This window comes from Phoca vitulina, unplaced genomic scaffold, assembly GCF_004348235.1.
Source record: "Phoca vitulina isolate PV1807 unplaced genomic scaffold, GSC_HSeal_1.0 scaffold23, whole genome shotgun sequence".
Lineage (NCBI taxonomy): Eukaryota > Metazoa > Chordata > Mammalia > Carnivora > Phocidae > Phoca > Phoca vitulina.
This window is the reverse complement of record NW_022589726.1, coordinates 26,351,819-26,374,865: the sequence shown is the minus strand read 5'-3', so window position 1 is coordinate 26,374,865 and position 23,047 is coordinate 26,351,819. Positions and strand designations below refer to the sequence as shown.

The 23,047-nt window shown below is 35.3% G+C and overlaps 1 protein-coding gene and 1 pseudogene across 5 annotated transcripts in view; one reads left to right on the top strand and one right to left on the bottom strand.

The window, feature by feature from the left end:
* ADAMTS20 (ADAM metallopeptidase with thrombospondin type 1 motif 20) overlaps window positions 1–23,047 on the bottom strand; it is a 167,365-nt gene that overhangs the window by 119,235 nt on the left and 25,083 nt on the right. For all 5 annotated transcript variants that reach the window (XM_032421117.1, XM_032421115.1, XM_032421120.1 and 2 more), the window contains exons 4-7: window positions 17,198–17,457; window positions 4,624–4,707; window positions 3,994–4,118; window positions 2,626–2,666 (exon numbers count right to left, since the gene is read on the bottom strand). In XM_032421117.1, coding sequence (XP_032277008.1) covers window positions 2,626–2,666; window positions 3,994–4,118; window positions 4,624–4,707; window positions 17,198–17,457 — 510 coding nt within the window. The remainder of the gene's footprint in view (window positions 1–2,625; window positions 2,667–3,993; window positions 4,119–4,623; window positions 4,708–17,197; window positions 17,458–23,047) is intronic.
* Window positions 7,714–7,907, top strand: LOC116642671 (annotated as a pseudogene).

Below are 23,047 nucleotides of genomic sequence, written 5' to 3'. Positions count from 1 at the left end.
CCTCTAAGACAACATCAAGTGTACTAACATATGCATTTTGGGGTCCTAGAAAGAGAAAAGGCAGAAAACTTATTTGAAGAAATAGCAGAAAACTTCCCTAACCTGAGGAAGGAAACACATCCAGGTCCATGAAGCATATAGCCTCAAACAAGATGAGCCCAAAGAAGTCTACACCCAAACACATAATAATTAAAATGTGTAAAGTTAAAGAATCTTAAGAACAGAAAAAGAAAAACTACTTAACATACAAGGGGACATCCATTAAATTAACAGCTGACTTTTCAGCAAAAACTTTGCAGTCCAGAAAGGAATAGCATGATATAGTCAAAGTGCTGAAAGGGAAAAAAAAAACTTACAACCAAGAACACCCTATACCAAACAAGGTTATCATTTAGAATTGAAGGAGAAAGAAAGTTTCCCAGAACAAAAAAGTTCATCACCACTAAACTGGCCTTACAAAGTAGTAGAGCAATCACTTATAAAGCTGCTCTGAGGATTAAAAGACAAAAGTAGTAAAATCAACTTTATCTTTAGTTAAGGGATACACAAAATGAAAGATTAAAAAAATGACATCAAATACATAAACATGGAGTATGTGGGAGTAAAATGTAGTGAGTTTAGAATGTCCTTGAATTTAAGAAACAAACTTAAAATACTGCTATATATGTAGGGTGTTATATACAAAACTCATAGTAACCACAAACCAAAAACCTATAATAGATATACATACAAAAAAGAGAAAGGAATCCAAGTATAACATTGAAAGTCATCAAATCACAAGTGAAGAGAGCAAGAAAGGAACAGAGAACTACAAAACAACTAAAAAAAGTTAACAAAATGGCAATAAGTACATACCTATCGATAATTACCTTAAATGTAAATAGATTAAGTGCTCCAAAGGCATCAGGTGACTGACTGGATAACAAATAAAACCTATCTATTTGCTGCCTACAAAAGACACTTCAGACCTAAAGACACACAGACTGAAAGTGAAGAGATGTAAAAACATACTCCATGCAATTGGAAGTGGGGGGAAAAAAAGCTAGGGTAGCAATACTTATGAGACAAAATAGACTTTAAAACAAAGCCTAACTAATGGGAAGCCATCAGAGAGGGAGAAAAACCATGGGAAACTCTTAAGTATAGGAAACAAACTGAGGGTTACTGGAGGGGAGTTGGGTGGGGAATGGGGTAATTGGGTGATGGGCATTAAGGAGAGGGCACGTGATGTGATGAGCACTGGATGTGTATACGCAGCTGATAAATTACTGAGCACTACATCTGAAACTAATGATGAATTATAAGTTGGCTAATTGAATTTATTTTATTTTTTTTAAAGATTTTATTTATTTATTTGACAGAGAGAGACACAGTGAGAGAGGGAACACAAGCAGGGGGAGTGGGAGAGAGAGAAGCAGGCTTCCCGCTGAGCAGGGAGCCCAATGTGGGGCTCGATACCAGGACCCTGGGATCATGACCTGAGCCAAAGGCAGACGCCCAGGCGACTGAGCCACCCAGGCACCCCTGGAAAAAAATTTTTAATTCAAAAAAAAAAAAAAAAAAGTAAGAAAATGACAAACACCACAGTGGAAAAATAGGTCATATTTCTTTCATTCCTCAGAGTAAAGGAAATATAAATGGCCAGTAGATATGAAAAGATGTTCAAACTCAATAATCATAGAACTGAAAATTACTACTATAATGAAATATATTACATTTAGATTGGCAAAAATGATAAATCTGAAGGTACATTGTGTTGAGGACATAATCAAAAGGAATGTTTATACATTATTGATAAAGATGTAAATTGGTACAACCACTTTAAGATATTAAATTTGCTGATGTTCAACTTTGGTATAACAATTTCAGTTGTAGGAATATACCCTAGATTTTAAAGTGAAGTTCATTATGAAAACCTGGAATTGGTCCAAATATCCACTAATAGTGTGTAAATATGTAAACTGAGGATGAATTATACAGGAGTGAAAATCCATGAACTACAACTACAATGCTCAAAAAGAAGCAAAACCAGTTTCTTTTATGAACATATAGATATATAGGATTATTTTTCAATATGGATGAAAGGAACTGGAACATATAAAATTCATGGTATTGGCTACCTCTTGGGAAAGAATAAGGACTTAGCAAAGGCCATATGAGTGTATTAAGTTTTGGCTCTTAAATCTGGTGGTGGATTTATGGCTATTCATTTTATTATTTTTTATTATTTTGCTTTAAATTTGCGTATATTTTATATGTATATAGTAATTGGCACAATATCAGTTCTTATTCTTTAAAATGTATTGAGGCAGAAGCTAATAATGACAATCATTAATCAAGACAATCAAAATGATTATGATGTAAAAGGAAAATAAACATTTTAAACAATTCAGTAAATTATATATTTATTAAAGATTTTTTATTTGAGAGAGAGAGAACACACAAGCTGGGGGGAGGGGCAGAGAAAGTTTTGAGAGACTCCATGCTGACCGCGGAGCTGGTTGCAAGGCTCTATCTCACGACCCTGAGATCACAACCTGAGCCGAAACCAAGAGTCAGATGCTTAACCAACTTGTGCCACCCAGGCATCTCTATAAGTTATATTTAATTTGCAAAGTAACTTACCCAATGTGTCACATTTCTCTCTAGCTCCACAAATGTCTTCCCTTAAAACAAAAAAGTTTGAAGCATTTCAGAAAATATTTTTACAAGTCAAAACAAAAATAAAGAAGCTTGAACTATGATGTGACTATTACCACAAACTCACTTCCAAATCCAGATCTTATTAAGCTCTCAATAATTTGAACCTAGGATAATACACCATTTGTATATACCAATAAGCAATGCGTGCTATATAAAAGTGACTGCTGAAAAGAGCTGAAGCTTTAACCACGTTCAACGATAAACTTTCTAAGTGTATTTTTCACTTCTGCCTTTATTTATGCTCTATGTGTAATATAGTTTATGCTTTTCTAGATGTTCCAACATCATTATGAGCTTCAGCTATTATTCTTCACCACAGATAATGTTCTCAGATATTACCAAATTGCTTACTTTTTTCTTCTGCATTACTTAGTCTCTACGCATTCAATTTGACAGTTCTCTTGTCATTTCTTATGGTCTCCCTCTTCTAGCCTCCTTTGTCTACCTCCCATTTTATAATTCATTATCTCCAATCTTTGTTGCTTGGCCTCTAATTACAATCCAGGGAAGAACCATGGACTGATGATATAATATGGTGTATAAAATTAAGTCAATTTTGCTTTAGTTCTAAAATTTTACAGCTCTTTTATATGGACTAAGTGTTTCATTTCAGAGTTCTAGAAAGCAGAGATTTCGGAGTCTGTCCCTTAAGTGGAAGAATTATTTCCTTTTGTCAACCAACCAATCCTAAAATCTAAATATCCTGGTAGCCATCAATGTTGCTGAAGCAAAGGCATGAATTAACAATATATAGTGGTGCTTGTAAAATGGACAATCATTTTATAATAGCAGAAGTTGTTTTCCTTAAGCAGGTTGAGAAACACCCTCATAAATGTAGTCTAGTAATTAAGACATGTATTGAACATCAAAACACAGATTTTTTTTTAAAGTACAAGAAGTCCAAAAAGTAGACAACCAATTAAATTCAAAAGCTCTTCTTTCCAAGCAATTAAAACATCAAGTGGGGAATGAACATAACCTATATTCAGTTCCACAACTATGTTTATTTGCAATTATTTTTCATAATTCTGTCCCTAAATAAGGAAATTATTTTGTTTTGGTCAATCCATTACTCAACAACCTAACATTGCTAATTTCCTAAGGAATCAACTAGCATTCTGGTCTGCAAGAATAATGTTTTCATACAATAGTATCTTTTGCAATACAAGTTCTCATAGAACACTTCTGTGTATTATTGATAAAGAATTAAGGTAACAAGAAGTATCAGTGATCATTCAGGAGAGAAAGAGTAAACAACTGCAGTTGGAAGGGTTATTTCTAAAACTGTACCTAGTGATAAGAACAGCAGTGTCATGGTGAGAAGGGTGAGCATCATCAAGAACATTCTGAGTTTGTTGCCATAAACAGAAGTTACGCAATGTGGTAGCTGCATTGTAACTGATGACTGGTCCTTCCTACGCAAAAAAATGAGCAATTCAATATTACATTAAAACATCCCTCGCCCCTTTTCTCTCCAAGCTTGTCAGCATCCTTGCAATTTATTAAATAGCATTTTCAGAGGCAAGTGAAGTGGCATTTCTCCCTCGTATTTATTCAGGAATATTTTAGCAATACTTAAGACATGGTCAAAAGGGAATCTAGTGAGAACTTTTCAATGTAACCATCCAATACTGAGGATCAAAAAACTTCTAAAAAACTGTATTTTAAATCCTTCAATGACAGGATTATAAAAGGAATACCTCATTGTTTTTAAGCCTTAAGTTTTTAAGTTGTTTTTATTACTTCCTTTCTTTTTGTTTCCATCACAATATAAAAAGTTAATCTCACTCCTTTTCAAATCAAGTTTTTAAATGTAAATTTTAGGAATATCTCATTTCCAATAACAATTTTGTGATCTATATATATTGTTACTAGAAGCCTACTACAATTAAGATTACTAACTTCAGGCCTGTTTCTTACCTGTTCATTATGAATTACAACTAATTTTACAATTACTATGTTGATAAGATTTCCAATACTTGAGTCCTTGTAGATTGCTGCAACCTGCAAGGAAAAAAATGTAGGATTATCTGCATTGTAGAATGTTAAGCAGCACCGGAGTTTACTTCTAGTTCTTAATAGAATTGTACTTAATTAATATTGTGCTGTGCTATAATGAGAATATGTTCTATCTTCTTAGTGTTAAAGTCTTATTACATATGCTCTTCTAAGACAGTCCTTTAGATGTTGTAAATGTAAATTTTGATGTAATAACTGCTAATAAAATTATACTGAAAGTGTTTTATTTAAAAAGTGTAGGACTAGATGCCTAAATGAGTTATTTCTTCTCAAACATAAATTGAAACCAGTCCTAGAACATCAATTCTCTGATTCAGCCGCATGCTGGAATCTCCTATGGGCCTTTTCACAAATCCAGACGCGCAGGCCACATCCCTTACAAATTAGATCAGAATCTCTAGGGTTGAGATGCAGGCATCAGTATCTTTTAAATTTCCCCGGTATTTTTTAATGATTCCAACGTGAACCTGAGCTTGAGAACCAGTATCCTTTAAACCTACTACTGAGATCAGCAGCATACCCTAGAGCTGATTAGAAACGCAGAATTGCAGGCCCCACCCTGGACCAGTGAATCAATCTGCATTTTAACAAAGTTCTCAAGTAACCTGAACACTGAGAGCTTGGAAAATAGATGCTTCAGCAGGAATTTCACTTCATTCTGTGTCACAATCCATAATTTACACAACCATTATTCTCCATAAAAATATATAAGTTTTACCTATTTTTCGGTAGTTTTACCTAATATTTTCCACAATGGCTACATATTTCCAATTCTGAGTATGCTTATAATTTTTAATGGTTAGCACTACTGGAATCCATGGAAACAGATTCATCCAAAAATCACATAAGGAACCCTAGAAGAGGTCACAGGTCACAACCTGGTCTTTAATTCTCCAAGACTGAAAAAAGCAATTCTATGAGGCCCTCTCCATGGGCTCAGTTTGTGATTCCTCGTTAAGGTGCTAATTCACTAGATTCATCTCCTCTACTTGTAGCCATCATAAAGGTTCCTCTGCAGTAGTGGTTTCTTCCACATCCAATGCCTCAGGGTCTTGCACTCCTTCAGAGATATAATCCCCTCAGGACCCGGGCCACCCATGCAATGAAAATTTTTTCCAAAGATAGGCAGTAGTCTCTTTGACAATGACCTCAGTAACATCTTTCTTGGTAAGTCCCCTCAGGCAAGGGGAAAAAAGCAAAACTAAACTACGAGGAATACACCAAAATAAAAAGCTTTTGCACAACCAAGGATACCATCATCAAAATTAAAAGGCAACCTACTAAATAAGACGTTTGCAAATGATATATTCAATGGGGATCAGTATCAAAAATATATAAAGAACTTAAAAACAATATGATTAAAATAAGGCAGAGGACCTGAATAGACATCTTTCCAAAGATGACATACACATTGCCAACAGACACATGAAAATTTGCTCAACATCACTGACCAGGGAAATGCAAACCAAAACCATAAGATATCAAAAAGACAAGAAGTAAGTGTTGGTGAGGATGTGGAGAAAAAGAAACCTCTGTGCACCATGGATGGGAATGTAAAGTGGCTGCAATCACTGTGGAAAACAGTATAAAGGTTCCTCAAACAATAAAAATAGGAATACCATATGATCCAGTAATTCCACTACTGGGTATTTACCCAAAGAAAACCCTAATTCAAAAAGATATATGCACCCTTATGTTTATTACAACAGCATTATTTACACTAGCCAAGATATGGAAGTAATCTAAGTGTCCACTGATAGATGAATGGTTAAGACACGGTATATACGTAACAGAATATTACTCAGCCATAAGAACAATATCTTGCCATTTGTGACAACATGGAGGAACCTAGACTATAATGCTAAGTGAAATAAGTCAGACCAAAAAAGACAAATACCATATGACTTCACTTATACATGTAATCTAAAAGGCAAAACAAAGCATTAATAGACTCGTAAATACAGAGCACAAACTGGTGGTTGCCAGAGGGGAGGGGGTGGGGAATGGGCAAAATGGGTGAAAGAGAGTGGGAGATACAAGTTCCCAGTTATGGAATAAGTCATGGGGATGAAGGGTACTGCATAGGGAATACAGTGAACGGTGTTGTAAGAGCATTGTACGGTGACAAATGGTAGCTAAGCTTGTAGTGAGCATAGCATAACATGTAGAGTTGTCAAATCACTCAAATCACTGTTGTACACTTTGTCAACTATACCTCAGCTTAAAGTTTCTGAAACCTGAATCACCATCTCCCGGACCACTACCCAAACCAAGATAGCAATTGCTTGAGGAGTTACTACTTGTCTCATCTTTTTATAAATGTTCAGCATCTACACCCTGCTTTGTTGGCTAGCAACCCAGAGAGCTAAGGAAGACATGGACCCTGACCTTCTGAAGCTTAGAATTTGCTGGAAGTACTAGCAGCCAAGGCGGTTTCAATATAACTGAATAATATACATGGTTGCTGCTGTTTTGCTACGTGGAGTACAACCACAACCAGAGCCCAAAGCATCTCTGGAAATGCGGACACTGTAGGGTCAGCATGGACTTCAATACACATTCCAGCACCTTTTCTGTTGCTTTAGCTGCACGGCCACAAATGTTTACAACAGTCTACCAACGGTGGTGCCTTCAGCTCTGGCAGTAGCCCTTTTTGGCAAAAGTGGGCATCTTGTGGGGTTGAGAGTACGTTAAAACAGGGACAATCAAATGGTTGGCAATTTCAACAGGTCTGTTAACACTGCAGTATTGCTCACTTGAAAATGGGAGCTGTGGAAATTTGTAGCTGAACTGATATTTTCCATGTAACTTAAAAAAAAATACTTATCTCCCAGGGAAAATAAAGTATACCCATACTTGTAACTACAGAGTTATCCTCTGATTCAGTGAGTTTAAAAGTGGATGTTTTTCTAAGTCAAATTACAAAGTAAATAATACACCTCAAAGGTATGCACAAAGGCTCTCCCCCCGCCTTGAAAATGAACAGTTGTGAGCTTTGCACAGTGGCAGTATCATAGCCAATGAAGTTTATCTGAGGCGCAATTATTGCTGATTGAAAAATGAACAGTTGTGAAGACTTCTATGTCACAGGAAACCATGCATTCTCAGTTACACCACAGAGAAAAAAGCTTAAGTACTATGAAGTATCTACGTAGCTAATTTCTCTACTCATTGCCCCAAAGATGTTGACTATCAATGACAATCCGGATATTTTAGTATCAGCTACGAAATATATAGTCTTAAAAATACTGAGTTTCAGAAGGAACCAGATACTGCACCTATAACGTCTCTATAAGATGTGGCATATATATCTACAACGGAATATAACTCAGCCACACAAAAGAATGAAATCTTGCCATTTACAATGACATGGATGGAGCTAGAGTATTAGGCTAAGTGAAATAAATCAATCAGATACAAATACCGTATGATTTCACTCAAATGTGAAATTTAAGAAACAAAGTGGGGGGTAGGGGGAGAGGCAAACCAAGAAACAAACTCTTAACTATAGAGAATAAACTGATGGTTACCAGAGGGGAGGTGAGTGGGGGGATTAACGAGCACACTTGCTATAATGAGCACCGGGTGTTGTATGGAAGTGTTGAATCACTATATTGTACACCTGAAACTAATATTACACTGTATGTTAACTGGAATTTAAATGAAAACTTAAAAATAATAAAACCTTATTCTTTTAGAGGCAAAAATTACAAAAACAGAGGGCTCAGCTTAATTCTTCACACACACCTCTCCCCCAAAAACTCAGATTGATATTTTGCTTTTATACTAAAATGGTATCATGAAGTAATTAAAGGTATCCTATTTAATTGTATGCATTTCCTACTGTATGTGCTGACCATCATCTATGTGCTCATATTCAATATATATACCTTCTACTATATTTGGATATTTAAAGGTTTATGGTATAACTATTCAATTAAATGGAATCGTGAAGCAGGCAGATGACAAGGCCCATTTCATTACTCAGAGGCTTTTCTAATTGGCATGTACAATGTGCTTCTCTCATCCCCAAACTACCACCCCATATTAGATTTCCATGATGGTAGGGTACCATGTTTGCTACTTCTTCATGAATACATTTATAAGTTTATTGGCTTTAGCTCTAACCATTGTATCTACCTTAGGGAATTTCAGCATTCCACTCTAAGCCCTTCTAATTAGCTCTTGGTACAAAAATTTCTTTCAGAACCCTAATGTGTTTCATGACATTGCCCTGCTCTGGTCACTTGACCATGGCCTCAGAGAACTGTTATGTAGTCAAGAGACCCTGGTTTTAGTTCTAGCTCTATTACTAGTTACAAGGAAGTTTCTCAACTCTAGAAATGGGTCTATCTACTTTTTGTCTCAATACCTGCAACCATGTTGAGGCACGGAGCACCCTTGGTCACAATGCCCTAGCGTATTTAATTAGTATTTACCAGGTGCTGTTGGGGGAGGAGTGTAGAGGGCATTTGCTCTAAAGAACAAAATCATTCCACAGTTAGAGAAATGTTGAGTAAAAAAGTTAAGTAGCTATCTTCAGGGTCTTGAATAGGCTAACACATATACACATAATCTAGTGAGAGGTGTTATTTCACACAAATGCTTGAACATTATCTTCCCCTTCTTGCTATGGAGAGTGCTGCATTTTAGAATTTTTATTGATCTAATTAAAATGTATTGAATCTTTTATTCTTTAAGTGTTTGTTCTTCTGGCATATCAGGTTTATGTTTCTTTACAGGTCTCACAAAACAGTAATTCACAGACATATATCAAAAAAAGGTAGAGAAGAAATGATATACATTCTATTGTTTAAATATTAAGAAAATTCTAGGCAAAATACACTTCATGCAAATCATGAAGTTACTGTCACCATTAACTGACCAACTATTTTGAAATAATTTGTATATAGAGCTTCAGCAAATGTACATATATGATATGCTTAGAGGCTATCTTCATTTTTATCATTTTTGCCATTTTTGAGATAACGGACATATTAGTTTTAGATATACAATGATTTGATATATGTAGATATTGTGAAATGATCACATTAAGTTAACATCCATCACCACAGTTATAATTTTTTCTTGTGATGAGAACTTTTCAGATCTACTCTAAACAATTTTCAAACATAAAATAATCACCATGTCAACTATTCACCATGCTGTGTGTTACACCCCTAGGACTTATAACATCAGTGAAAGCAATGATATTACGTCAGTGTAATGCAAGTGAGGGTTTTAGTTGATAAATGCCTCTATTTTAATAAACAGGGCTAATTCCTGATGATCACATGGTGCTCCTTAAATTTACCCTATTAAATCTGTAAGAAGGTGAATATTATAAAGTCAAACCTTTGTGAACCCAATGGAGTATAGAAGACTCTGACCTAGTAAATATTTTCAAGGTTTATTAAATATGTCACTGAATATCAAAGTAAGTCTGTTGAAGAAAGTAACTCCTCTAGATGACAATTACTTTGGTAGTTTAATTATACGTAAATGCCATTTTAGTCAAATACTGTCACCCAAATTCTTTAAAGATAAAAGCTCTGGTATAGAAAATAGTTGAACATCTCTGATCATTTAACACAAACTCATTTCATTAGATACGTTATACACAATTCTGTTCTTTCCGGTTTTAATGTTGAAATCACTTTTTTTTTAAGATTTTGTTTATTTATTTGAGAGAGAGAGCATGAGCAGGGGAAGGGGGAGGGGGAAGGGCAGAGGGAGCAGACTCCACGCTGAGCAGGGAGCCTGATGCAGGGCTCGATCCCAGGACCCTGGGATCATGACCTGAGCTGAAGGCAAACAATTGACTGAGCCACCTAGGTGCCCCTTGAAATCACTTTGAATAAGAGATCACTACACTATTTGTACAGCACTCTAGTGAATTAAATCACACATTTCTCTATCACTGTACGTAGACATTTTGTTAAATTGTTGAAAGTAAAGAAAAAGTTTAAGACACTACAAAGGTTTACTTTGTGCAAGATGGTTAAATGGTAGATAATCCTCTCTCTAAATGATGTATATAATCCATTTGCTCAGTGTTGAAGCATTCAGCTATTTCCCCTATCTGGAGCCAACACACAAAAACTTTTTTGTGACTTTGAACTCTTAAGTGGTTCACAATTATACTTCAAGTCTAAATCACATTTTCTTGTCTTTTTCCTAAATCACTATCACCAAGAACATTACCAATATCCTGTGTGTGTTTGAATAAATGCAGTTAATACCTTCTTAAAAATGAGGACAGAATGTGCAAAATCTCAACGGCTCCTTCCTCAGTTGGAAACATCCGTGGACACTTACTTGGAGACAGCATTCCTCTTACCTCTTCAGAGCAATTTTGGGAAATAGAATTCAGTTGTGGAGATAAAACAAGTTGAACTAAATTTGACTAGCTCTATAAGGTCTGCCCAACTGTCCCAATTTGCCTAGGACTACAGGGTTTCCAGGGACATGAGTCTTAACATCACAACTAAGAAAGTCCCAGGCAAAAAAAGGAGAGCCTGTCATTCTTGCTCAGTTTCCTTTCGCGTGGCTTATATCTGCAGGTTTATATCTGCAAATATGGTTGTGATCACGGCTTTTCACTAATATATATATATGCAGAAAGTCTGCTGACTGTCCTGTATCCTTATCTGAACATTCTTTAACTTTTTATTTAAAATTCCAGTTAGTTAATATACAGTGTACTATGCTCACCACAAGTGCTCTCCTTAATCCCCATCACCGGTTTCACTCATCCCCCCAACCCACCTCCCCTCTAGTAATCATCAGTTTTTTCTCTATAGTTAAGAGTGTTTCTTGGTTTGCCTCTTTATCCCTATCCTCATTTTTGTTTCTTAAATTACACACATTCTTTTAATGAAAAAGGTAATTTATAAATCACCTGAAATTTGACCTCTGAAGAGGAAAGAAAATATATACAAAACCCAAACCACCTCAAAAGAGAGACTCTAAATTTTTCCTCCTATCCATCTACATTTGGAATGCTTCCCTCTTTCCTAACCCCACTGTGGTCCATCTCCTTGTGAATGAGAGCTCAACACAACCAGCTGACTAGATCTATAAACTAATCTTCAATTGAAATTGGCTGTCCTAGTGGGACTAAGAACCTAGAAAGGGATACATGCATACATTGGGCTACTGTTTCAAGCAGTCTGAGAAGCCGATTTACTTTCTATGAAGTCAAAAGATCTGTTTTGCCCTTGATGAACTGTGGCTTTAAAACTCCCACGGACAACTTCAGTAATCTCCAGGTTATGTCACAGTATCTTCCAAACAGTGATTATATTGATTTTTATGTGAAATACAGGTAACAAAAACTCTTCTGAGGATGCCATTATCACTAAAACTGCGTGTAGCTATTCCAAAATTTTTTCAATAAACATTCCTCTTGTTCTCCTTTCCTCCTTCTACTCCATATTTCCATAGCACAGGTATCAAAGTTGCCCATCATTAAGCAGTCTTCACAATCTGATGCATTTACAAAATTTAGTATTTTCCTTCAGTATCCATACCCTCTTACCCACAATTTTCTTAATGAATATCTCCTTTAACCATTTAAAATTACAAAGTTTATCCTATGCTGTTCCATATAATTGATTCAATACCCTATATTATCAACAAACATCCTCTGTGTCCGTGCTCTTATTAGAATCCCCTCATAATGAGCATGCCACACCCACATGTAGATAATTATACATCTAGATAATTACACATCTAATGACTTCAGATTCAGAGGTAAAAGCATGTTATCAGGACAAATTTCTTTGTATAGCTCTGTTTTGATTTTAAATTTCAAGGCCACAAGTGTCCATTTTGTACAATTTCAGAAATCATTTTGAATCATCTATTTTTTGGGTCTATTACGATGTCATGCATTCTGAAAAAAAAGTATTACTTTAATCACTATTCATTCTATCTTTCATTAACTATTGGATGCCCACTTTGTACCAGATACTGTGCTTAGGCAACAGGGGCCATGTATTCTTAAGCACATATAATCATAAGAATTTAAGGTGAAATGTTATATATAAGGAAAATAACAGGGTCTTAGTTTCTTCAAGTCAAAACGTACTTAACTGGGCATTTCTAGCTAAGAAAAATTTACAATGGCCAATAGATGTATCCTGGCCAAGTCTGTTCAATCAAGTGGGCCTGAATTCCCTACATGTGAATAGAGGTACGTCTAGCCATTAGGTAAGTTCCAATACCCTAAATCTGTATAAATAAGTGACTAATTCATTAACTAAACCAGGAGACTTCTGAGCAAAAGGGGGGTGGCTTTTAGTAATTACTTCAAAACAGGCCTAAATCCAGAAATGTCCCAGACAACAGATTTAAGTAGGTGTATGTATAGAATATTGTATAGGTCCTTCACTAGGACTATAATTCTGTTCCATGGATACGCCACCACCCCTGCTCAACAGAGATGTTAATATCAGATCAAGAGCTCTCACAGCTACTGTGATCTTATGTTCCAAATTTGCTAAAGCAGCTCTCAGTAATAACCTATCCTTTTATCCCCATAAATACATTTACAATTTAAAATATCATTTCTCCCAATGAAAATGAAAACAATGGTCCAAAATCTTTGGGATGCAGCAAAAGTGGTTCTAATAAGGAAGTCTATAGCAATACAGGCCTACTGTAAGAAGAAAAATGTCAAATGAACAACCTAAGCTTACACGTAAAGGAGCTAGAAAAAGAAACAAAACCCAAAACCAGCAGAAGGAAGGAAATAAAGATTAGAGCACAAATATAGAAATAAAAAAAAAATAGATCAATAAAACCAGGAGCTAGTTCTTTGAAAAAACAAAATGGATAAGCCTCTAGTCAGACTCATCACAAAAGAGGATCCAAATAAAGTCACAAATGTCACAAATGAAACACCAACACCACAGAAATACAGTTTTAAGAGATTATAAAAAGTTATATGCCAACAAATTGGACAACCTTAAAGAAATGAATTCCTAAAAAACATATAACCTATCAAAACTGAAGCAGGAAGAGGGCGCCTGGGTGGCTCAGTTGGTTAAGCGACTGCCTTCGGCTCAGGTCATGGTCCTGGAGTCCCGGGATCGAGTCCCACATCAGGCTCCCTGCTCGGCGGGGAGTCTGCTTCTCCCTCTGACCCTCCTCCCTCTCATGCTCTCTGTCTCTCGTTCTCTCTCTCTCAAATAAATAAATAAAATCTTTAAAAAAAAAAAAATTAAAGAAAAAAAAACTGAAGCAGGAAGAAATAGAAACTGAATAGACTGATTACCAGGAATGAAATTGAATCAGTAATCAAAAAACTCCCAACAAACAGAAGTCCAGGACCAGATGGCTTCACGGGTGAATTACAAATATTTAAAGAGTTAATATCTATTCTCCTCAAACTATCCCAAAAAATAGAAGCAGAAGGAAAATTTCCAAATTCATTCTATGAGGCCAGTATCATCCTGATATCAATACCAGATAGAGATACCACACAAAAATAGAACCACAGGCCAGTATCTCTGATGAACATAGATGCAAAAATCCTCAACAAAATACTAGCAATCTGAATCCAACAATACATTAAAAAAAAAAAAATCATTCACCATGATTAAGCAGGATTTTTTCCTGTGATGCAAGGATGGTTCAATATTCGCAAATCAATCAATGTGATACATCACATCAGTAAGGATAAAAACCATATGATCATTTGAATAGATGCAGAAAAAAGCATTTGACAAAGGAAAACATCCATTCATGATAAAAACACTTAACAAAGTAGGTTTAGAGAAAACATACCTCAACATAATAAAGGCCTTATATGAAAAACCCACAGCTGGGGTATCTGGGTGGCTCAGTTGGTCAAGCATCTGACTTCAGCTCAGGTCATGATTTCAGGGTCCTGGGATCGAGCCTCATCTTGGGCTCCCCATTCAGTGGGGAGTCTGCTTGTCTCTCTCCCTCTGCCCCTCCCCCGTTTGTGTGCTTGCTCAAATAAATAAATAAAATCTTAAAAAAAAGAAAGAGGAAAGGAAAACCCACAGCCAAAATCATACTCAATGGGGAAAAACAGAGGTTTTCCTCTAAAATCAGGAACATGACAAGGGTGTCTACTCTTATTACTTTTATTCAACATAGTACTGGAAATTCTAGCCACAGAATTAGACAACAAAATAATAGGCATCCAAATTGTTAAGAAGTAAAACATTCACTATTTGCAGATGGGGTGATACTATATATAGAAAACCCTAAAGACTCCAAAATACTACTAGAACTGATAAATGAATTCAGTAAAGTCACAGGATACAAAAATCAATGTACAGAAATTTGTTCCATTTTTATACACCAATAATGAAGCAGCAGAAAAAGCAAGAAAATAATCCCATTTACAGGTGTTCTAAAAAAACCAAGTATCTAGGAAGCTTAACCAAAGAGGTGAGAGGTCTATACTCTAAAAACTATAAAACACTGTTGAAAAAAGTTCAAGAAGATCCAAAGAAATGGCAAGGCATTCCATGCTCATGGACTGGAAGAACAAATATTGTTAAAATTCCTATACTATCCAAAGTAATCTACACATTTAATGCAATCCCTATCAAAATACCAATGGCATTTTTCACAGAGCTAGAACAAAAAGTCCTAAAATTTGTATGGAACCACAAAAGACCCTGAATAACCAAAGCATCTTAAAAAGAAAACCAAAGCTGAAGACATCACAATTCCAGATTTCAGGTTATATTACAAAGCTGTAGTAATTAAAATAATACAGTACTGGCATAAAAATAAACATGTAGATCAACAGAACAGAAAACCCAGAAATACATCCACAACCATATGGTCAATTAATCTTCAGCAAAGCAGGAAAGAATATCCAATGGGAAAAAAATCTCTTCAACAAATGGTGCTGGTTAAACTGGACAACTACATGCAAAAGAATGAAACCAGATCACTTTCTCACAACGTGCACAAAAATAAACTCAAAATGGATTAAAGACCTAAATGTGAGACCTGAAACCATAAAAATCCTAGAAGAGAACACAGGCAGCATTTCTCTGGCATCAGCCATAGTAACAGTTTTTTTAGAGATGTCTTCTAAAGCAAGGGAAATAAAACTATTGGGACTACATCAAAATACAAAGCTTCTAAAAAAAAATTACAAAGCTTCTGCATAGCAAAGGAAACAATCAACAAAACTAAAAAGCAACCTATGGAATGGGAGAAGATATTTGCAAATGGCATATCCAATAAAGAGTAGTATCCAAAATATATAAAGATCTGATACAACTCAATACATTAAAAACAAATAATCCAATTAAAAAATGGGCAGAGGACATGAACAGACATTTCTCCAAAGACATCCAGATAGCCAACACATGAAAAAATGCTCAACATTACTCATCATCAGGGAAATGCAAATCAAAACTACAATGAGAGACCACCTCACACCGGTCAGAATGGCTAAAATCAAAAGCACAAAAAATAACAAGTGTTGGTGAGGATGTGGAGAAAAAGGAACCCTCTTTCACCATTCCTGGGAAGACAAACTGGTATAGCCACTATAGAAAACAGTGTGGAGGTTCCTTGAAAAGTTAATAGAAATACCCTACAATCCAGTAATCACACTACTGGGTATTTACCCAAAAATACAAAAACACTAATTCAAAGAGATACACACACCCCTATGTTTAAGGCAGCATTATTTACAACAGCCAAATTATGGAAATAGCCCAAGTGTCCACTGATACATGAATGGATAAAGAAGAGGTGGTGTGTGTATACACACACACACACACACACACACACACACACACACACACAATGGAATATTACTCAGCCATAAGAAATGAAATCTTGCCATTTGCAACAACATGGATGGAGCTAGAGAGTATAACGCTAAGCAAATTAAGTCAGAGAAAGACAAATATCATATGATCTCACTCACATGTGGAATTTAACAAACGAGCAAAGGAAAAAAAAAAAAAAGAAAGAAACCAAGAAATAGACTCTTAACAATAGAGAACTGATAGTTACCAGAGAGGGAGGTGGATGAAATAGGTGATGCGGATTAAAGAGTACATTTATCACAATGAGCACTAAGTAATGTATAGAATGGTTGAATCACTATACTTATTCACCTGAAGCTGATATAACACTATGTTAACTATGCTGGAATTAAAAACTTAAAAAACAAAATATCATTTGCTCTAATTTCTGATTTGGCAAGTGTAGCAACAGCAAAATAGTATCCCCTTCCTTCTGTTCAGAAATAAGAGGGTTTAAAAATCAGATTCAAGGGGCAAAAGATCAGTGCTACCCTTCACTAAGGGGTAGAAAGTATTCACATGATAAAGAATAATTCAAGTATTTTTAATAAGTGTTTTCAGAGATTTTCAAGTGTTAAAAAGTTGCTCAAGTAACTCTTAAGTTAACTGTGAAGAAAACATTAAACATCTTAGAAAGCTTAAAGGATGAGTTTACTTACAATTGACATTAGAGTTAGTACATAGTGCTGCAGATTCTGTCCATGATGATGAACCATTTTAGCATCAGCTGTAACCATGACTTCCACGTATCTTGGATAGGATAAGAAACGTTTTTTCCTGGAATGTAATTGACTTCTTTCATCTTCCAAGGATTTATTTTTTGAAGGATACCCTAAAACCATTTCCTTCTTTACGTTAAGATCTTCGTTCATGTTGCTGTGGTTGTGAAAGGGTAAAGTGGTTTGCTTTATTTGACTTTCTGGGGGGAAAAAAAGAATATAATGCAGAGCCATTAAGTCAGATGGGACTAAAAATATTGCACAAAATAGATAGCCAAAAATTTAATACATACACATCTGCTTCCAATGTGAAATACAAGGATAAAAAGAAGTTAAACAGTGTTATTATACAGCAGTATCATGAGGATTACTATTACTAGTAATAAAATATTCATTTTCATAGATTGCCCTAAGAAAAATCAAAATCCAAGTCTTTTTTTTTTAAACAGCATGACTGTTCAAGAGGCTGCATATGGGTTGCTCTCCAAGTCCTGCATTTCATACTGATTCATATATTCATGGTATTTTTTATTAAATTCTTAAATAGTAACATACCAAACTAATAGGTATTAAAATATGACCTCTCTCACTACTACCATGTAGTATTGTTTTGGTAATGCTACCTAAAGCAGTAAGACAATAAAATGAAATATACAGTATGAATATTAGGAAGAAAGTTTTCATTGTTTTTCTTTTGCATATAAATGGCTTTTATAACTAAAGTCCCAAGAGACTCAATTTATGACTTTTCAGATTAACAACCTCAACACAGGAAAAACTGAATAATGAAATATTATCCAGCTATTAAAAAATGAATTAGGTCTGTGGGTCTGATACGGATGTCCATGTGTTTTTTTTTTAAGTAAAAATTTAAGTGTCAGTAATATGTATAGTATGATCTTATTTTTGTAGCACTTCCAAAGAATACACAAGTTTTTAGCCATAAAAATTTATATAATGAGCCAAAAAGGTATATAAGTATACACCTCAAACTTTTAACATTGCAGTATTGGAGGGGGACTATAAGGTGGGTAGAACTATTTAATTCTTTAACATCTCTGTGTCCATTAAGCCATTACAATAAATTTGTTTTATTATTGTAATTTTTTAGTTACCCATGTTTTTAAAAACAGCACCTATAACTTTTATGGGCTAAACATTTAATCTCATTATGTTTTGATATTCATAATTAAGCAGTGTAACAAATGATAAAATGACCTTTCCGAATACCCAACTGGGCATTATTCAAAGCTCATTTGTCAATTACGTCATCTTTATGAAATACTTGTCTTTATTTATGTTCCAAGTCAAATGCTAAAATGATGTGCCATCTTTTATTAATAGCAAGTGTGTTATGACCCAAAAATAATTTAGAGCAAACCATACCCATCAAATCAAGAACATCATACAATGGATAATCTGCCCACTAGAACATAAAATATTTAATTACAGGGGGACGCCTGGGTGGCTCAGTCGTTAAGCGTCTGCCTTCGGCTCAGGTCATGATCCCAGGATCCTGGGATCGAGCCCCACATCGGGCTCCCTGCTCTGCGGGAAGCCTGCTTCTCCCTCTCCCACTCCCCCTGCTTGTGTTCCCTCTCTCGCTGTGTCTCTCTCTGTCAAATAAATAAATAAATTCTTTAAAAAAAAAAATTTAATTACATCTTTAAATATAACACTTTTAATAGTGTATCATAGAATGCAAGGAGATTGTTGAAAATAATCCCTAATATAAACAACTAAAAAATTTTCTGTTAAACAATGTAATTAGAAACCCACAATTCTACATAAATGCCCTACTGGCACTTCATATTCAAATTATACATTATTTAATTTTTTTTTTTTTAAAGATTTTATCCATTCATTTGAGACACAGAGATACAGAGAGAGAGAGAGAACATGAGCAGGGAGAGAGGCAGAGGGAGAGGGAGAAGCAGGCTCCTCGCCGAGCCAGGAGCCCGATGTGGGGCTCGATCCCAGGACCCTGGAACCATGACCTGAGCCGAAGGCAGACGCTTAACCATCTGAGCCACCCAGGCGCCCTAATTTTCTTTTCTTATTCCCAGATTTGCTCTATTATTATGAGTAGTAACTTCCTAATATGCTTAACTCACGCTAAACCATGCACTACCATTGAGTTCTTCCTGTCCTTTTACCCTTTGTATCTGGTCACCTTGTTTTGCCATTTCGCTTTTAAATTTTTTCCTTGTTTTGTTCCTATTGTCAACAGTGTCCAGGTCTCTAAACTCTTTTAGGTCCTTCTCACCTTAGAATATTAGAATAATTAATGCAAAATTAAACAAAGTCTCCAAAATGGCTTCACCAACTTCAATCCCTGTCCCACCCCCCTTCATTCACATCCAAAAAATTCATTTTCAGGAGCATCCCTTTTATCTCAAGAAATTACCACTGATCCACACTGACCATAAGTCCAAGTCCTTCCCCACAGCCCACCACTAAACAAGGTTGTCATACCAGCACTACCAGCAAGTTATAAACTCTTTAAACACTAAGAACACTGTTGGGCAATGGGTTATGCCTTTTGTAAGTGCTCAACAAATGTTCATGGAAAGAAAAAAAATTAGGAAAAAGGATGGATAGAAAATTGGGAGAGAAAGGGAAGAAAGGAACACACTGAGGGACAAAAGGTTTGTAAGACCAGAAATTCAGGGTATGAATACTTCTAATTGTGATGTACAATAGCAGCAATTCAAAGATGGAGAGATTGCTTTTGATTTTCCTGATAGCAAGTAAAATACTCTGGTCTCTACATAGGTTAGAACTGATACTTAATGCTCTGTATTTGACCGCATGAACAAATTTTATACTTCTCCAATAGCATGTAACTATTTTGAAAACGAGCATAAAATCAAATGAAGCTTATTCTGGATCGTCAGCATTTAAACCACTTGTTAAATGGCCAACAGGGCTCCCGGTTCAAAGAACTGTGTGTGCCCTAAAATAGTGATCATATCAGATATTATGAAATCTAACTTATTTCCTCAAGATTTAAACTTTTCTGGATTATATGTCCTATTATGCCATGCTATGGAGTTGTATTATTAATACTACTATGAACAATAATAAACCTAATAAGCACTTAAGGAGTAATTTACCATGTACCAGATACTGGTATACTTCATATAAGTTATCTCCTTTATTATTAATTCCGTAAGGTAGGTACTATTAGTATCCACATTTTATATGTGAAGAAAGTGGGGAACAGGAAAGTTAAAGTCAACTATCCAGGTAACAGGTAATAAAATAACTCTGGAACATTTTTTAAAATATTAGTATTCAATACAAAGACTTATGAAAATCTATAGTCTCCATGATTTGTCAATTTTAGAAATCACCACCACCCTTATAGAATTATAGCACATAGCTTATAAAGTATTTTATAAAGCTTTATTTCAAAGAGGTTCCCCAGTTAATTAGAACCCCACCTACTAGCAATAAATGTACAGAATATGGACTTGCCCGTGACCAGCCAAAACTTGAAACATAAAAGAATCATTACATCACTAGTCCTCATTGCATCCCTGAATCAGTTTCTATTATAGTGCACATTTTAAAACAGACATGTGACACAGGTTACACGCAATTTCAGTAGCCACCAAATAAATGGCATAACAAAGAAATGAATTCAGATTTCCTCAATATTACATGAGAATTCCAGATCACATGACTCTTCTAAAGGTCATATGTGGTAATACGTGTAGAATGTTAAGAATTTAGTAACCAGGGTCATAACGGAAAATGCTGTCTCCTACAGAACTAAAAGAGGAACTAGCTAGTCATATTCATAAATATATGGGGTCTAGTCCTTCTTGAATTACAGAATCAGAGCTGAGCCAAGATTTGAATATAAAGTCATTCAGCTCTACTGTGCATAGACTTGGGACAGATCCAGTACTGTCCTTTCACTCTAGAGGCCCTGAAAGAAAAAAAGAACACTGGAAACCCCCAAATTATTCCCGTTAATCCTACACCCAGCAAGAAATCCTAGTTCCATCTGCTATGTGGGCTGACATGACAAAGAGCACACAAGTCAAGCATTAGAGTAAATACCCTTTCTTCACCTACATTCTCAAGAAGCCACCCCATCAGTTCACTCCAAAGATGCAGAAGACAGGTTTCCCTAACAAGCTGAATCAAGAATCCTTACACAGATCAGGAGTTGAAAACAGGTACACATTCATTCATAAATTCAAAATCTTTAGGATTATCTTTCTTGGAAAGGAACATGCACTGGCGGTCTCTTTCGAGCTTTTGGCATCCCAACCTTTACACTCGAAGGGTATAGAAAAACTGTGTAATCTTTTGTATTTTATGAAGTGCTTTTTCCACAACTTCAAATCCTGTCCCTTATCAGAAATTCTAAGCAAAGTGAGACTAAGATAAATTAGACAACTGACACAAGTGTAAGAATTTAAAGGGACAACTATACACATGCCAATTATGATATTCCAAACTCCTAATCTATGGCTTCTTGAAGGGGTTTGAAAATCTCAGGAGTTAAATTTATCTGAAAATAGTATCTGAAAATGCAAATAAATGTAACATTTCATTCTTTAAAGAAAAATCACTTATTCAGAATTCATGTTGAACACTGATCTCTAGTGTGTTTTTTTTGCAAGTGTGGCTGAAGTTAGAATATAGCATAACACTAATAAAACTGACAATAGTACAGAATTCTACCTTATTAATCTTATCTTTCTACCTTCAGATGAGCCTTCATGGCAATCCAATTCTAACCCATATCCACTTACCATGATTTTTTTTTTTTTTTAAGGGAGAGAGAGGGTGCGCAGGTTGGGGCAGGAAGGGGTAGAGGAAGAAGGGGAGAGAGAATCCCAAGCAGGCTCCACACTCAACATGGAGCTCAATGCGGGGCTCAACCTCACGACCATGAGATCATGACCTGAACTGAAATCCAAGAGTCAGACCCTTAACGGACTGAGCTGCCCAGCCAATCCACCACTTCTCATGATTTAACACATAACCTTTTAACTGTTGTCCAAACTTTAGAGGAGTTGCTCCAGAACTACAAGATTTCCCACATTATTGGACAGTCTGCCTCGTGCTGTGGAATCATTCCAAAAATGCACTGAGGTCATTTTAAGTATTAACTATTCTAATACCTCCCAAAATGCAGTTAGATTAAAGTGGGCATTTGTAATTTATTAAAACCTCTCTTTGCTCTATCACCATTCAAGTATTGGTGTAATACTATTTTTCCACACTAGTACTAACTTGTTAAAAATATCAGTATGAGTATTTCCTATTAGTTTGTCTTGAATGTTTTTTGGGATAATAAAGTTATAACTCCCAAAAATCAAAAAGGTAATCTAACCTTCTACCTTAACTCATTCTTGTCAAATGCTAGTCTGGCCATTATAATTTATTCCTCCTAGATCTGTCATTCCTGAAATAACTTTTGACTGAAAGTAGAATTCTCATGTGAAATATTCTTCTAATCTTTGATATTTGCTTAAGATTTTTTAAGAAGAAAACACTAATGGTATTTTTCAAAGTAATTTTAACATTAAAAAACTTAGGTCTAATGAAAGCCAGTCACTGACTATAAAATGTTAAAAATTAAAACTCTGAAATCATAATAGTACTTAATATCTATATTATGGAATTAACTTATTCATATTGCTTTTGTCAGCTTTTATTAAGTCCACTAATTTTGGTTTGAGATACATGGGAAAAAAAAAACTTAAGTCATTGATAAACTGAATTCTTATTTTCAAATAGGTATTTTATGGTACATCTCAGAATTTA